The 17,281-nt window shown below is 38.3% G+C and overlaps 2 protein-coding genes across 3 annotated transcripts; both read left to right on the forward strand.

Moving 5' to 3' along the window:
- The first annotated feature begins 2,551 nt into the window (after nt 1–2,551).
- Nucleotides 2,552–11,641, forward strand: LOC103707371 (phospho-N-acetylmuramoyl-pentapeptide-transferase homolog). Of its 2 annotated transcripts, none has more exons than XM_008791823.4 (8): nt 2,552–3,286; nt 3,399–3,476; nt 3,662–3,894; nt 5,943–6,393; nt 6,530–6,594; nt 7,474–7,667; nt 9,214–9,422; nt 10,781–11,641. In XM_008791823.4, exons 1-8 carry the CDS (start codon nt 3,167–3,169, stop codon nt 10,961–10,963), a joined length of 1,533 nt encoding a protein of 510 aa, XP_008790045.2. In that variant the 5' UTR covers nt 2,552–3,166; the 3' UTR covers nt 10,964–11,641. The 2 variants fall into 2 exon arrangements, with proteins under 2 accessions (XP_008790045.2, XP_038981446.1); XM_039125518.1 differs by having other exon boundaries at nt 6,246–6,393.
- A 4,265-nt stretch (nt 11,642–15,906) lies between these two features.
- LOC103707372 lies at nt 15,907–16,731 on the forward strand. Its single transcript, XM_008791825.4, has one exon. It carries the CDS (start codon nt 16,016–16,018, stop codon nt 16,508–16,510), a length of 495 nt encoding a protein of 164 aa, XP_008790047.2. The 5' UTR covers nt 15,907–16,015; the 3' UTR covers nt 16,511–16,731.
- Nucleotides 16,732–17,281: the final 550 nt, after the last annotated feature.

Below are 17,281 nucleotides of genomic sequence, written 5' to 3' on the forward strand. Positions count from 1 at the left end.
GAGGATAGCTCGTCTCCCCGGGTTCCGAGGTGTGCTCAGTGGAGCGCTCCGAGCTCAAGGGTCGGGGCGTACTACTGAAGTGGGCGCCCCGAACTCGGTTGGGGCGGATCGGCGAATATTGAAGACGTTCCGAACTTGGTCGGGCGAGTCAGCGAATATCCGAGGCCGATGGAGCTTTTGCTGGAGTCCGAGACCGAGGATTCAATTGGTCGGCGCTGGCGTTTATTGGGCTAAAACTGGGCGGCCTTTTTGCTGTGGGCTGGACGATCCATTTCGCCCCCCATCACTCACCTTGAATTCATTGTACTTCGGATGGAGGAGCACATCTAGGGCAAAGTAATGGATGGATGGTCAAGGAAGAACAAGAGCTTGTGATTTAAGAAACTAATGGATATATCAAAGATTTTGTGAGACGAGAAACATCAAAAACCCAAGCAAGAAAGCATAAACTCAAGTCCTAGAAATGAAGAAGAAAGGATCACCAAGTGGAGCCTAGAGGTGATGAGCTTTGGATGGATGGAGGAACACGGAGCGTCGGATGGACGGAGGAGCGTGGGGTGGGGAGGGATAGAGTGTGGCTAGGACAAATGATGGGACGAACAACCAAGGCAAATGGGCTATGAGCTTGTAACAGCTATCGAGTGAAAGGCGGGCTGGAGGGAGGAGAGGAATTAGGGTTGTATTACATTGGGTTGGGTTTGGGGCATGCCTCACCATTATTCGCACATGATTTGAATCCACTTCGGGTATTATATCTAAAACCCATATCTATCCTCGAGTTTAAATAGGTCAGGTCAAACCAGTTCCATTAAGATCGGGTCAGGTTGGGTATCCGATGGGTTGGCTAAAATTGCCATATCTACCAACGAAGCTTCTAAACAACCTCCAAATCAGGAGTCTAGAATCTTGTAAAATTTTTCAAACCTTTTGCCATATGATCATAGCATGAAATTTAACCAAAAAAATTTTCTTGGCTTGCAGTCCTTTTTATTTTGAGACATATGCATGCACACCAGGCATATGTTTGCACAGAAATTGGCCAAGAGCAGCATAGTAAAGATGCCAAATTTACGGTTGTTTGGCTTGCATTTGGTTGTAGTTGAAATGCATTTGTTCAAAACAAGTGTTGATGTTGGTATGTTCCAATTCAATTCAAAAGGAAAAATTCTCAAGTTGTAAGTAAACTGCAGCCAAATTAATTGTAGTTTTAACTTTAAATAAGAAATTCCTCAAGAAGGGTCTCCTTACTACCGTTCCTTCTCCTTATAATTAAAATAATAATACTATTATTATAGTATAATTATTAAATTAATATTATATTGTTAAAATATTTTATCAGATCATATTATTAGTATTATCTTACTATAGTAACAGTAATATCATATAATTATAATAATATAATTATAGTATATTTAATATTTAATATTTTAATATTACTAAATATTATAATTATTATTATGATAATGTTATTATTACTAGAATATAAATTACAATATTATCTAGTCATTGTAACATGACTACAAGATTATTATAATATTATTTTTCAATATTATAATATCATTAATATATTGTGATCTTTATAATATTATTATTATAATAGTTGCATTTAGTAAATAATATATAACAATTGCTAGTTATTATAATGCAAATGATAAATAATATGTCTAGTTATCATTAATATGAAATTATTTTAAATTTACACAATTACTTTAGTGTTTATTAGTATTCTTATAGTAATCCAATAATAATTTAATAACAGCTATTGTGACATCCGTCGCTTACTGTATTTTTGCAGAGAGTGATAACTTGGTGTCTTGGAGTGGCTTTGGGAACCCAAAAGTGCAAGCATCATGGCCTAGCAGCTTGTTTGAGCCCTTGTATCTTTCTTTTTCTTGTTATACAAAGGGCGCAAAGTTATAGTTCTAATCCATGTAGACTCATGCTTGCCTAGGTATGATACTTGGAGGACAACGTTTGCGGGGATCGAAGACTGAAGGAACCGTCCATTTGGAGGGCTAGCAATATGGCATCCAGATTGGAGCTGCACCATCGGACTCTCTAGGTATGCTTTCTTTTTAGGATTTTTTATATGAATATCTTTCTAAATATCGAATTTTGCATGAATATCTTTCCAAAATTGATATTTGCATGTATATCCTCGTAAAATACTTATTTTGCTATTCTATTCTTTTTTTTATTTTTGTTTTTGCATATGTACATGCTATCTAACAACATTAAGAAATTAATGGTCTCAAATTAAAATGACTAAAATATCCTTAATGATTAGACATGCAAATAGATCGCAATTTCGATAGCAAAAAAAGAAGACAGAAACAATAGAGTAATTTTAAAATTTTATTTTATTTTTAATTAATATAAATATGATTTTTTTTTTAATACCGTAACCGTCATATTACGGGTATTTATATAATAATAGAGTTTTACAAAAATATATATATATATAAATATTAATTTTGAAAAGATATTCATGTAGCAATAAATTTTTTTTTAATAAACGGAAGCTCCAGGAGTAAAAAGCACAAACGAAACAGAGATGGCCATGCCAATTCGTTGATCTCCGTTAAAAGAACTGAGATTGCAGACATGGAACTCCCAGCCTCCAACCTCAACACATGAAGGAAGCATGTAAAATATATTCCTCTGATCTGGCCATACAACATCTTGCATTTTTTTATGATCAAATTTTAATGCATCATTCCGGATGGTGGCAAAATTTTCCTTAACAGAAGGTTTAAAAAAAAAAAATCGTGCATGAGTTCTTAGACAAGCATACCTGATAGGTTCCTTGAGGGAAGAAGATCACCAATGGCCATCTCAACCAATGACCTGGTCAGGAGATCATTGGTTACCGTCTTGGATGCCCCTCCCACCGAGGCCGACCACAATGCGAGGCCACCATGCCGGCCATTTCCCTTCGTACGACCATCATCAGATCTCGAACGTGTTTCGCACTCGAGATCTCTCTGGCCGCCTCGTTTCGTGGATCAGACCCAGCGAGGCAGCGAGTTACCGCTAGGACGGGCGGGGTCTGGGCTGGGCGAATTTGTTTGAAATCTCGAGGACCTTTGCTCCTATAGATACCCCCGGTTCCTCTCCCTCCAGCCTCGGTCTGACCTCCCTCCGTTTGCCGTTTCCGTGCGCCCTCATGTCTTCCGCAAATCCCCATTTCGTCCGCTTAGGGTTCGAGAAACCCCAAGGATCCTTCTCTTCTCCGACCGCGACTAGATCACTGATCTCCTCCCCTGCTTTTCGATCCGGTCCTCTTGTTAGTGCCTCGAGCTCTCCATCTCGATCCTAATTTTTCTTCTTATATGAACGATTTGAATCATCGCGGTATTAATCTTCTCTCTCTCTCTCTCTCTCTCTTTCCCTTTTAGCGGTCCGGTGGATTCAAATGTGGCCTCGGAAGATGCAGCCTTAAGCGATTTTCCGTTCTCATGCTGGCGATTGATGAGGTTTCTACTGTTTCAAGTTCAAAACTCTCTCTCTGAAAAGAAAAAAGAAGTCCTTTTACCCCTTCTTTTACCATTCAACCATTTCTTTTTTTTTTATTGGCTTACTGTGATTTTTAACGAGTTATTTAGTTCGGTGCAAGATATCAAATTTTTTTTGATATGGGGCTTTTGTTCTATTATTTTAGAATTCGATGGCTGTTTGCACGGTTATCGAAGAGAGTAATGGGATTTCTGGAGGGAAGTCTTCGTGCATGCCATCCTCGAGTGATGGTGGGGAGAGCGACACTGAGCTACTTGTTTATCCTTCTGTGGATGTAGACTTGCCAATAAACAAGGATCGTGTGGAAACACCTGATCCTTCTTTAGCAGTTGCGGGCCACCATGTTGCAACCCTTCAACAAGGACGCAGGAAGAGAAGGTCAAGACTAAACCTCATAAATTTTTTCATGTATGGAATTTCTTGATCACATTTTTTTCATGCTGAAATACGCATGAAGTAGAATTGTAGGGAAGATGTCTTCGATATGCATTGCTGACAATAACACCTTGTACCTTTTTTAACCATTTTCACCAGTAATATCTACTTGTTTGTTAGTATGGGAAGCATATCAGTTTGTTAGTAGATTTATGGAGGGTCTTGACAAAAATAGGAATTTAATTTTTTTTTCTGCAGAAAAAAGTGTCCCTGCAAAACTCAAAGATAAATATGACCCTACTTACAGACAACTTTCTGAACAGGTTTGTCATATAGGTGGGGCTTCAAAAAATGTATGAAAGAGATGGTGGTTGGTGGAGTCAAGGCAACACAAGCCGGAGAGAATAGAGGAGGCAGTTGGATCAGCTGCAGGAATGAGAGGAGAATATCGTTAGCTTTAGAAATCTTTTTGTTCTCTCTAGTTTAGATATAAGACATAAGATGCGATGTGTAAACAGTGAGAACGACAAAATAGTAGTATAAATTAGGTATGGGAATTTCTCCGCTCGCTTAGATCACCTAATCACTCTTTCTGCCACAATTTTAAGAACCTATTGGGGGCCATCATTGGTTTCTTTCTCTTCTCTACCTCTAATTTAAACCTGTTTCTCTAATTATGCTTATGTGTTATGTAATCCTGAGAATTAATGTTCTTCAGGTTGCCTTTTTTTCCTCCTTTATATACCTTTATTCTTGGAAGTGCACGAAGTAAGTCTCCCGCCCCAGAAGTTACCAAGTGTGGCTGTTGATGTCTCATTGTACTAGAGGTTGTTTGCTCCACCTTATCTCTAGGTTATTGCCTTTCACGACAATTGAAGAGCTAATTAGGTTGCAGCAAGTATTGCACCAACAAATGAAGGGCATCAAGATTCATCTTCTGTACATATCCAATTTTTGGATTCATTCACTTTTCTATATACACATGGAAAGCAGATCATAATCTACATAAAATCATGTACTGTTACAGTGTCACAACTTACTGAGTGAATTCTCATGTTCTAATCCCAGAGTTTGTGATGGGTTGTTTGAGTGTTTTTGTGTGTTAAGAGTTGTAATAATATCATATGGTTTCTATAGTTATTTGTCTATTTGCTGATGCTAGTGATTTGTGTAATATATGTGTGTGGTGTATGTTAAGGACTTCGATCTATTTTGGCTCTGAATATCAGTTCTTATCCTCAGAGCCGATCCCAAATAGTTGGGCAAGGGCTAGAATGATTATACCAGTTCTTATCTGTCCTTAGCAGACCTATATGCATTATTTCTGATTAATGCTCTTCGAGTTACATGTTGTGGATCGCATGAAACTTTAAAACTTAATCTTTCTTCATCCATCTGATTGGTGCTTAACTCCTTTGATGGTTCAAGCATGATCCAAGTTTCAATTAGAAATCAAAGAGCTCAATGTGCTCGTAATGTCCTTACTCTTTCGTTTTACAATCTTTAGATTGGAAAGGCAGGTTTCTTTTCTATTCTCTTATTGCGTCTTACCTTACTATATTTCTAATGTATACATGTGTTTAAGTGATGGTACACTTGCTTCTCAAGTTACAGTTCAACTAGAAAAATGGCATCTAAGACTAAAGCACTAAATTCCCTTTATTCTCCACAGCCTTGCAAATTGTTTCTACCATGGTTCAAGCATGATCAAACTAATTTTCAGCTAATAATTATGTACTTTAAGATACCTGTGCTGTCTTTACTATTACAATTTTTAAAAAGAGAACATCATTCTGTCATTTTCTCTCATCACATGTCTTAGTCACATTATTTTTTACCAGCTTGCGGTATATGATAAAGTTAATGACTAAAGTGTAATCTACCATGTGAGAAATGCCCAAACTAGTTAAGATGCATGGTCATTTTAAATCCTTTATCTTAGCATCTAATTTTGTCTTTATGTTATTGTTTGTTATGAATTGATATGGATATTAGCTCTTCATGTTATCTGGTCACTGACTTGGATTTGTTTTTGAATGTTTTAATGCCAGAATTCAAACAGGAATCTTGATTAATGTGTGTTTGATAGCCTTCTTAGCTGTTTTTCTTTTATTCTTCGACTGGTGTTCATGGCGGATCATTAGACAACCCTTAAAGCCTTTTCTTTTGATGCATCCTTTCACATTATCAGCATTTCTATCAGCATTTGCTGGATATTTATATGTCCCACTAGTTGATTGGATGAAGATTCATCAGATCCTTAGGAAAGAAGGGCCTACTACACACTCCTCTAAAAGGGGAACGCCGACTATGGGTGGACTATTTTTCATTCCTATTGGTGTCTTTGTTGCTAGAGTCATAGTTGGCGGCAATTCCATTCAACTTAATGGAGCAGCAGTAGCAACTTTTGCATTTGCAATAATTGGGCTACTTGATGACCTTTTGAGTTGCATCAAAAGTCATAACTATGGGTTGCCAGGTTGGGTAAAACTGAGTTTACAGGTAATATCTTCCACTCCCTCTCTGCGGCCCCCCAACCCCCACCAGTGCTCCCTGTAAAACATAAATATTTTTATCAAGTAAATTATCAAATACATTTCATAACAATGTATAATGTTTTCAATGGCATTTTTAACAGGTAGCTGTTGGGGCATGGTTTTCTTTTTGGTTGGACTCATCTAATATATCAACACCATACAGCAGGTATAGTTTCTCATAACCAGTAAGAGCAATACTTTGTGCGGTAACATATTATGAATAAATGATCAAATTAATTTACTGGTTTTGTTTTTATTGTCTATAATAGGATAAGACAAATGAGAATTCATAAAATTGTTCTTTGACATTTGCGACAAGGCTGGATAATTAGGATCGTGATTCTTATCGGTCATAATGTCTAAGCGAAACTCACCTTTTACAAAGGGATATGCTGTGAAACAGGAGATTAAATTATTTCTAGTGTGTAATGTTGTACAATAAAATTTATCCTATTAAATCTTTAAGAAAGATGCCCATATGGACACAATGTAGACATCCACACAGTGGTAACATAATAATAATGGGACCAGCATATCTCAAATGCTATGAAGGATAAATGATCTGCTTAAGTTGTTATGCTTTTAATGAAAAACATGATATAAGGATTTCAAGAAGGTCAAAATCAATCTTGATTAACAAGATTTATCCCATTTACATTAGAATTTTAGTGTGACGAAATCAAATGCTACACTTAGACTTGAGGCAGTCAGCTCTGTCGTAAATCATAATACATACAATTGCCAGATACTTCACCTTAGCTGGGGCTGGAAGTATTTGGAAGTTGTTCAATTGTGCATTCAGGGATCGCCATTGGTTATCCTTTGGAGAGGTTAATGCATTGTATCTAGGAGTTTCTTTTTGCTTTGTTGGTGATGGAGCTGGCAAGTCGTATAGTTGGCCAAAAAAGCCCAGGCCTGTTTCTCTTTATTTTTTCTTTCATTCCGATGTTTCTTCGTCTCATTTTTCCTCAACATAAAGCAAAATGTCAGTAGTTACATGCAGCATATATTTTGCTGGTTGTGACTTTTTTCTAGTTCATTGAAGGAAATGGTTGGTGCCTCTTCCTCCACCATTTGGCCTTGTGTCTCTGGGAAAATTCTATCTGATTTTGACAGCATTCTGTTTTGCTGCAATGGGGAATGGCGTTAACCTGACTGATGGACTTGATGGCTTGGCTGGAGGGTCTGCTGCATTGGCATTTGTAGGGATGTCTGTTACCGTTCTTGCTATATGTCCTGGTCAGTATTGATTATATCACAAACTCAATATTATAGATATTGTAGCCACTTGACCTGAATTTCTAATGCATTAATTTGTTAGTCATATCCCTCTCTTTCCAATTGATCCATGCTATGTTATAGTAGCCTGCAATTTATCAGTTTTTGTCAGTACTTTCTTTTTTGTTCATGATTTCATGCTATATGCTTAAAAAAAAAAAAGTAATGGCAAAACATATGGATCAATATGATAAAATGCTATTCGAATGATCATCTGAGGGGCTTAGAAGTAAATAATTTGAAAAATTGTCTTGCAGACTTATGCAAAAAAATCTAGTCAGTGATTTCATGTCTTTGCAATTGGTTGAGCATGGTCTCAGGAAATCACTTTCTCAGCATGCCTAGGTATTAGGCATGGACTCGTGGGCTCCCACTAATTAGGCCTATGCTCCCTTCTTTGTCAAACGTGCTCATCTTAATTCTTACTCTAGATAAATTTTTGAAAGCTAGAGACCAAGAGTAAATTAACCAAAACTTGGATATATCTAAAGAAATTCTTCTTGCAGACTAACTGGAAAAAATTGATATCCTCTTAATCTTCAAAGGATTTGGGAACCATAAGCTCTATTATTTCAACACCAAAATTGAAGTTGGTGTCCAAGTGGCTGTTTCCACTCCTCTTAACTATTATTTACAGCTCGTAAGTGTGCCCTTGCATTTTTTAGCTACTTTATCTGCCTTTCTGTTTAGAGATCTGTAAGGGACTAAAAAGGGTGTCAATTGGGTTTGATGATGAGAAACTCTATCTGTTTGTCTTTTTCTTATGCAAGAGAGTAGCTTTACTTGCACTAGTGACGCCTTTAGCAAACTCACAGAGTAGGTCTTCTGGGATAAGAAATTTCACTTGAACTTTCTTATTCTCTTTTTCATGAAGAATCACAATAGCAGAGGTATTATGCAACATGTTGAAACTTCTATCTACCATTGTTCTGTGGGGAATATTTTTGTACATACATATATGTATGTATACTTACATATATATGTGTGTGTTATATAGAGAGAGCGTGAGAGAGAGAGAGAGAGAGTAGGGACTATCTAATTTTCAGTTATACCCTGACTATTATGTTCATGCATCGGTATTGTTTGGATACCTTGTAGTAGTTGCTTTAACTTACTGATCTTTTTCGCTTAATTGATGTCATGATTTATTGTTAGTTTAGTTCTGACTATGGTTTTTATTCTTTCCTTCTTTTGGTAATTTTCATGAGTAATGCATACATTCTGCTAGTTCATTTTTCAATCTATCAAAATGATTGTTTTCCATACAACTTGTTAATCATATACCGTTCAAAAAGTTTTATATTGTGATGCTGCTATGTCATAGATTTTTTTCATTGACTTTTTGAAATCTTATAATTCATGTGGTGTATATGGCGGATTTCAATAGCCTATCCCTTAAAAATCTAAAATTTTATGACTTACGAAGAAGCATAAATTGGTTGCATGGATAAATTTTATTCTAAATTTTATTGTAGCTAGCGCTTACTATATGCTTATTGTGAAATAGAGCTTGCTGTTTTTGGAGCATCAATGGCTGGAGCTTGTATAGGATTTCTGTTTCACAACAGGTACAAAGCTTCCATATTTATGGGTGACACTGGATCCCTGGCATTGGGTGGAGCACTTGCTGCAATGGCTGCATGCACAGGAATGTTTTTCCCATTGTTCATTGCTTCTGGTATATTCGTCATGGAAGTTTTGTCAGTCATCATACAGGTAAAGTCATATGTCTAGGAAGGCTAGCATATCCACGCAAAGGATTAGCACTCATATTGTTAGATTAAGTTTTCTATTCCTAGACACTTGATAATTTATTAATTTTATCATTCTCTGAATTACTTTATTCATTCGAAGAACCTGGATTTATTCATTTTGAAGGAAGCCACCTAATCTCTTAGGACTGTGTTGTCTAAGTTTTGTTTGGTTCTGAACAGATATAGTTTTTTCTTTGGAAAAAAGAAAAGAAAATGATACATTGGCTTTTCCAGGGTCAGTTTCATTCTTAGCTGTTTAATAGAAAGGGTATCTTTTTGAGAACTCTTGAATCTAACAATCAACTCCTAGGTTAAATGATTGGGCCTGTCGAGCTGTGCTTTTTATCCTGGTGTAGGTTTTATACCTTTCATAGACTAGTTGGGCACTTGGGCTTGGGCTGATAGATATGTTCATTGTCATCAATGCTTTTGAGTGTCAGAGAACATTATTCCACTTTTTATCTTTATTTTTTGGCCTTTTCCCCTATTTTTTTGGAGTATTTTAGAGGGTCTCTTTAGTTTACTTTCTAATATTTAATAGCCCCTCGCTTGATTAATGAAATGTCTTTAATTCTTTTATTTTTGGCGCGGGGGGTGGGTTGAGGTGCGGTGGGGTGGGGGGACATATGGTGTTACTCTGTGTGCAAGTATATTGCACATACATTTATTTATTCAGATGTTATGTGAGGTGATTTCTGGCTTTGCCTCCCAATGGTGGTTTCACTCTAGTCTTGTAAATTTCCAATTTTTGTAAGTGGATCAAAAGTCTAGAATATGGAGCAATGTAGGTCTGTCACCTACATAATAAATTCCTACAATCAGTTTACCTCAAAGCCTTTGGAAGTTGGTTCGCATGTTATTCTTGAAAAAAAAGGCATCCTGATGTACAAGACTCCCACCATTGCGGGAGAGTCAGATGTATGCAACCTACGAACCCACCATTGCGGAGCAACCCTTTGTTTCAGGTCATTCTTGGTACATGGCAATTACGTACATCCATTTTATAGTTTTGACTCAAGACATCTGAATCGTTCCTTTGCACTATTAAACACCTACATTTGGAAGACACCAAGTAGACACATACGGTCATCATTTACCTCAAAGCTTCTGTAAGCTGGTCCGCATGTTACACTCTTGGTGCATGGCAATGGTACACATTCATTGTATAGTTTTGACTCAAAACACCTGAACTATTCCTTTGCACTGATGCTTATATATATGTCCATTTTTTATGCATGTTCTTATTATAGCAAGTTATTGTGACCTTCATAGCTGATGCCGGCTGTATTTCTTGGACTAAAGGGCTGTTATATTTGTCAGGTTCTTAGTGTGAAGATCACCAAAAGGTTGTACGGGACTAGCAGACGAGTCTTTCGAATGGCCCCTGTGCACCATCACTTCGAACTATGTGGTTTGAAAGAACCCATCATCGTTGCAAGTGCATACGTTATATCATACATCTTGGCCTTGCTTGCTGGATATATTGGTTTAATTTCAGCTTGAATTGCTTCCATCTCCAGTCCGTGCTGCTCTCTCATACCACCTACATTTCCTTTCTCTGATTCATAAATTATCATTCTGGTATAATTGGTCCCAGTCTAAGGTGGTTTCTGAGGTTCCAGATGCCAAAGAGTCCTCTTTTTTTTAATATACCAAATGGTTCTGCTTGATAGGTAGGTGGCTTTGGTCCCAACAAGAAAGAGTGGTGTTGTGGGTGAAATGACTGATGTCACAGAAGCCGGAAAGTTGTTACTGAATGGTTGGTAATGGGTATAGCTGAAGTAATTTGTTCGGTGCTATTGACTTGTGTTGAAAGAAAAGGGTAAACGGGACGGCGAGAGCTTGCGATGCATGGATGGCTAGTTTTACCACCATTGTAAGGTTGGAATTGGAGCTGATGACTTCTCAAGGTCATGCAACAGGTCCCTCACGAGAGCTATCTACAGCCCAGTTTAGGGCAGACTAGAGTAGTCTCAATGGAAGCCAAACACACTGGATCTTGCCTTCTTGTATGTCTTGGATCCAAAGTCGTTCATTTATGTTCAACCATAAGTGTAGGGGTAGGGCATGTGTGACGCATTAAGAGAGGGGCATGGATGGTTGTGATTTACCCACTTAGTTGAACTTTTTTTCTATTATGTACATCACTGTTATTTTCTCAAAAATATATATTCACTGTGATAACTCAGGCAACCCAGGGTGAGACATGCACACATTCCACCCCCAACTTTTGATCGTCGATATCATGCTCAGGCGAATGGCATATGAATCTTCCCCCATCAAATTATTATTACATGTAAACTCTTTCTATCTGGAAAAAATAATAAAACATATTCCTTTGAATTCATTTGAATGATTAATGAAGTAAAGGGCATAAAGTATATAAGATTAAATGAGGAGCATCCTTATGTGCTCCATTTAATTAATCTTGATCAATGGTCATTCATCAGATGCTCTCTTTTTCAATAAATCAATGCAACGCACTTACGGAACACTAGTGATTTGATAATATTTTTGGCTAGTTCCAGCCGACAGGGTGTATGATACCAGGATTTCTACAGGTGATTTAATACATGAAAGGCAGCTCATGAACCATTCAGGATAATATGCTCCTTTTCTTGTAGCATAGGGTTTAAATCTGGCTGGGCTGCTTGAGCCTTCACACCCAACCTAACCCGAAAATAGAGAACTCAGGTATGGTTCAAGCTTGTATCCGCTATCACTCCTATCTTTCTTTTTTTTTTTTTTTTTCTTCTTTCTTTCTTTTTCCAGCGATGCTTGCTGTCACCGGAAAATGGATTTTTTTTTTTTTTTTTTGTCATGACCACTATGGGTGCACCCGCGCGCGGGTTGCGTGAGGCACCGTTGTATCAAAAAAAAAAAAAAAAAAAAAAAAAAAAACAAAAAAAAAAAAGCGCCTCAACTGCAAACACTGTCGCTCACTAAAAGATGGGGACAATCCATCTAGATCAGTTCAATTGACTCAAAAAAAAGTTATCTTGTGATGAATAAAAAGTGCATGTAAAGCATCGTCCGAGACCATGGAATTTGGTATTGAAGGACGCACCAAGACCCTTGAAAGTGGGTTGGCTTTCACCTGCTTGTCAAGCATTCCACCGTGGAATGCAACTTCCCCTCTAATCATTCCCTTATAAGATCACAAATGCCTTCAATTATTGAGGTAAAATGGGTCCAAAGCAACTAATATGCACCATTAGTCACATCTAATATATCTTGTCGTCCACGTTAAGTTTATATTTTAGGTGTTCCAGGTGTGCAAACAGGAAGTGATTCAGATGTTACCATTTTGTTTTTTATCTTGAGCAAAGAGCATTTTAAGAACCATCTCAATACAGATTAATGAGATATTTCCATGAAGTCTGGACCAACTCAACAAGAACAAGTTTTATTTATATTACTTTTAGAAGAAAAAAAAAAACTTCAGTGTTCTTTGTTGTTACCACTCCATTGCGAGATTAAAGGAGCTCGATTGTAATTTATCACGAAATCCATCTTATCCAGGAATGAGAACCACCAAATCATCTAACAAACATTGAGTAAACATCTCTATCTGAATTTTCCTGGGAAACAAATAGATCTTTGCATTTCCTCAAGCTACCTCCATTCATCTACACTTTCTAGATGGATGGAATTGATTCTATTTCCAAAATGAATTCTTTTTTCTAGAACCAGCATGTTGCATGGGAAACATATCTTCTGTCGTCGACTATTTTTAATTGAAGAGAACAGCAAATCTTGGTTCACAGCAATGGCTCAAAATGTCGACAGTCTCACATCACTATCTTTTTTTCTTTTCTTTTCTTTTTTTTTTAATTATTGTTGCTGCTGCTGCTGCTGGTAGAATCACTTCATTATCATCTTTGAAAGTGGGTTGGCACCTGGCTAAGTATCCAAACTCAACCTTCAAAGCTTTTGGTCATCATACGCATTAAATAAGTAAGTGAGAAAGTTGTGCAACCTTTTCTAATCGTGTTCAAAGCCAAGACAAGGTCCCCTGCCCTTAGTAGCACACTCATTATTCCCTTTAAAAAGTATACATCCAATGGGCCCTTTCTCCACTACACAAGGTAAAGCTATGAAAATGCCCACTAAAATGGAGTGCTATAGATTTTTTGACAGAACATACCTTTGTCACTTGTCTAATTACAAAGGGCCATGAGGCATTGGGTTTGTTTAGTTTCAAGGAAACATAATGGCCATTGCATTACTAGCCATGCCATGGCCAACATGGAGTCCTGCACTTACAATTATTTGCCATGATGGTCCACAGTCCATTCAGTGGGTTCACCATGATGAGACACAAACCCGGACGTACGCTTGAGGGCCATTAGTGAAGGGCCCTGGAGGCCTACATAGCAGTACTGGATCCAAGTGTTGAGGCCATTGGAGTCATTTCCTTGAACCAACATGATGAGATTTGAGTTGCATGTGGGGTTTGGTTTGGAGTCCAGACTCCAAAGAACCACCTACTAAGGATAAGGAGGCGATTGGGAGAGATCATAAACCCCACCCACCCCCCCAACATCACCATGTGCTCCACCAGAAGCATGGTCAGAACTCAGCCACCGACCCATTGAATAATGAATGTAAAGAGGTTGGGCTCGATCGGCTCTATCCAATTGCATACCGGATAACTTACTTAGGTTTTCATTATTTGGTTTGATCTAGATTCAATTCAGTATATTAGCCGATGTTCCAAAGAAGCAGAATGCATGTATCTTCACAATTGTCGATCGCTCTGGCACGTTTGATTTTATCACATATAGCTGCATAAGAGAGAAGCAAGTCAATTTAATTACTAGTATGTTCGTAACTCTTATCTTAAAAATAAGATGGATTTTGTCTAGATTTAATTTATAACAAAAAAAAAATGTGAATGTGTAGGTAAGGTATACAATATATATGTTGGCGTATAAGAAGTTTCAGCAAAGATATTTTCTTTAGATGAAGCAAACTCCGACAACAAATCTGAAGTTATTGAATGATTGATTATTTGATGTATATATTTTCTTGTTCTATATACATTCACCTTGCCAGCTTTTTCTCTTTTTATCTCATAGAGAAACAAAAAATGCGGAGTAAATAAAAGGAGCAAAATCTCATTTTTAGCATGAAATCTAAAATATCTTAATGTCGAGATCGCAGCCATTTGTGCTGTCCCTCTTGACTACAGCAAGTGCACAGTGCTAATAGAACAAGATGTTTTTTTTCCCATCTTGTTCTACTTTTGAATTAAAGTTGCTGGTTTGATCATCTGCCAACCATGCACTAATTAACCATAGATAATTGAACCGGTGACAAGAAACACCCACTATTATTTGATTCGATCCCTATAAACTATTGTGTGGATGAGCGGTGAGGAATCCAGCTCTCACAACATTAATTGAACAAGATTTGAACTCTCCAATAATTAAGCAATATATTATAAATTAATGAATTAATTTCCCCCCTTTTTATGGAAACGATACGAGATCTACCAGATTACTGAGAGAATAAATCTACCTTTAGTCCGTCACACCCCATCCCCTATCTGGAAATGATGAGAACCTAAAAGATTTTTTTTTTCTGCGGTGATAGAGGGGATCTGCGAGCGACCCTCTGAGTAGGACGGGCAGCCCTTGCTCTTTGACATACGGTGGATGGCAGCGGACTGCGACTCCTTCAGGACCTCGCATGTGTACCGGAAGGCCAACTCAGCTGCTGACCGGGTGGTCTCCTACGCGGCGCATCACTCGGAGGAGTTCCTCTGAATGAACCAAGTGGATGTTTTCCTTTCGTTTAGTTTGCTTCTATCTTTTGATTTCCTTTACTGCACTCACATACGCACAGTGTGAGGAACCGGTGTACCAAAAAAAAAAAAAAAAAAAAAAAAAAAAAAAAAAAAAAAAAAAAAAAAAAAAAAAAAAAAAAAAAAGAGGCAGAAGATAGATTAAGGATTTGGTTAATGGGTTATTGGTTTGACCAACCCAATATGCTCATCATTTCCAGTTTTAAGATCTTAGCTTGTTCATTATGTTGCAACACCCACGCTCGGACTATGAATCATCATTTACAAGCACAAACCCTCCCTCTAATTATGACATCAAGCATTCATATCTCCACCTGTCCATCAGTCTTACTTACCCCACCTCTTAAAATAAAATTAACTTTGCTTCCTGAGTCCTGACGCTCCCTCTCCCCTGGTCCCCTGTCCTTGTTTCCCTTGCCTTCATTTCTTAGCTGGAAAGTTAGGTTGGTTTGGTTGGCCAGGCGCGCCTCGTGCTCCAACTCTGCGCCGCGCCATCCATCCACATGGGGAGCCGGTGGGTTTGGTGCGACATGCCTTCAGGTGTGGCCTTGGAAGTTATCCATCACGCCTCCATGGAATATCATATCCCAACCCCCTCACTCCCCGCGTGTATATATACATATATATATATATATATAATCCAACCCTTGGGAGTTGGCTGTCACCAAGCTCCTCCTCACCTTCTCTTGCTTCCCGTAGCGCTTTTAGCTTCACCTTCTCTTTGCTTCTGAGCATTTTTCTTGGCAATGGCATCCTTGGCGGCGGAGTGTTTGGAGAGAGCCAGCGAGGAGGGGATGGACGTGCCGGAGATCGACAGCACCCTTCTCATGGAATTACTAGATGAGTCTCACCTTGAGGAGCCCGAGGACGATCGGCTCGGCTGCGTGATGCGGTCTCTCGAGGCCGAGATCAACCCCCCCGCCGCCGCCGCCGCCGCCGGCATCATGGCGGTAGAGTCTATCCATGCTCACGAGGAATGTGAGGATTGTGGGCTGGATGACATCCTGTCAGATCTCGACAGCCATGACTGCTCGGGATCCCCCTCGGCTTACCTTATCGATGACCCGTTTGATTTGGTGGAGATGGAGGTGGTGGCTGCAGGGTCGCCTTCGGGTGGCGACATGGGTGGTTGGTACGTGGATGAGGGTGGGATGGTTGGGTATGGAGATGTGAGAGAGAGCTCTTTCTACTTCTATGGGGAGTCTTCCATGGAGCAAGCGTACAGTCCCTTGTGGGAGTGAGCAATTCAGTATATCCTCTATTTGTATTGCCTTCCTTGTGCTACTTAACAAGCTGGGTTTTGTTTGGATTAGAGAGCCAGTGGATGCTTGTGAGACTGAGTTATTAAAAAAAAAAAATGTAGAAATGGTTTAGTCATTGTATTTTTTCAGCAAGTGAAACAGAGTTACCATCCATTAGTACAACAATATTTGATTTACTAAGAGATTTTTGGGGGAAAAAATTATCAGCAGCTCAGCCAGCTCTCTAATTTATATTGTCTACTGGAAAGCCTGACTCACACAAGGCACCAGTCATGCTCATCATACAACCATACAAGTCGCCCCTTGAAACATTAGTCTTCTGAATTATATACATTCCCTTACCAAAAGAAAATAATTAATCTATGATATATAATTTGCATGCGTTGAAGATGCCAGCTTAGCATGGTGGTGAAATGTTATGTAGCCAATTGCCCAGAGCTTCTATAAATTGGAGAAGAAGAAATTGCATTGCTGCTATAACTGCTGTTACAAACACAAATTGTGATTACAAATACTTCCCTTTTTTTCTTTTTTTCCAAGATTTGGAAGCTTGTGTTCTTAATTAGCAAAGTCAACAGAGAGTAATGCTCCTTGTTCATGGCATTAGTGATGCTATTTAGCATTTTTCTCAAAATAAAAATGTCGTTGCAGCACAGAGCTTGCAGGTGGTGCATTTCGATCCTGTGCTTGTCCTTCTGGCATGTTTACAATGACTCAAGATGCAAATTACGATCAGTTAAATAAACTTAT

Source organism: Phoenix dactylifera, chromosome 4, assembly GCF_009389715.1.
Source record: "Phoenix dactylifera cultivar Barhee BC4 chromosome 4, palm_55x_up_171113_PBpolish2nd_filt_p, whole genome shotgun sequence".
In the NCBI taxonomy this organism is placed as follows: Eukaryota; Viridiplantae; Streptophyta; class Magnoliopsida; order Arecales; family Arecaceae; genus Phoenix; species Phoenix dactylifera.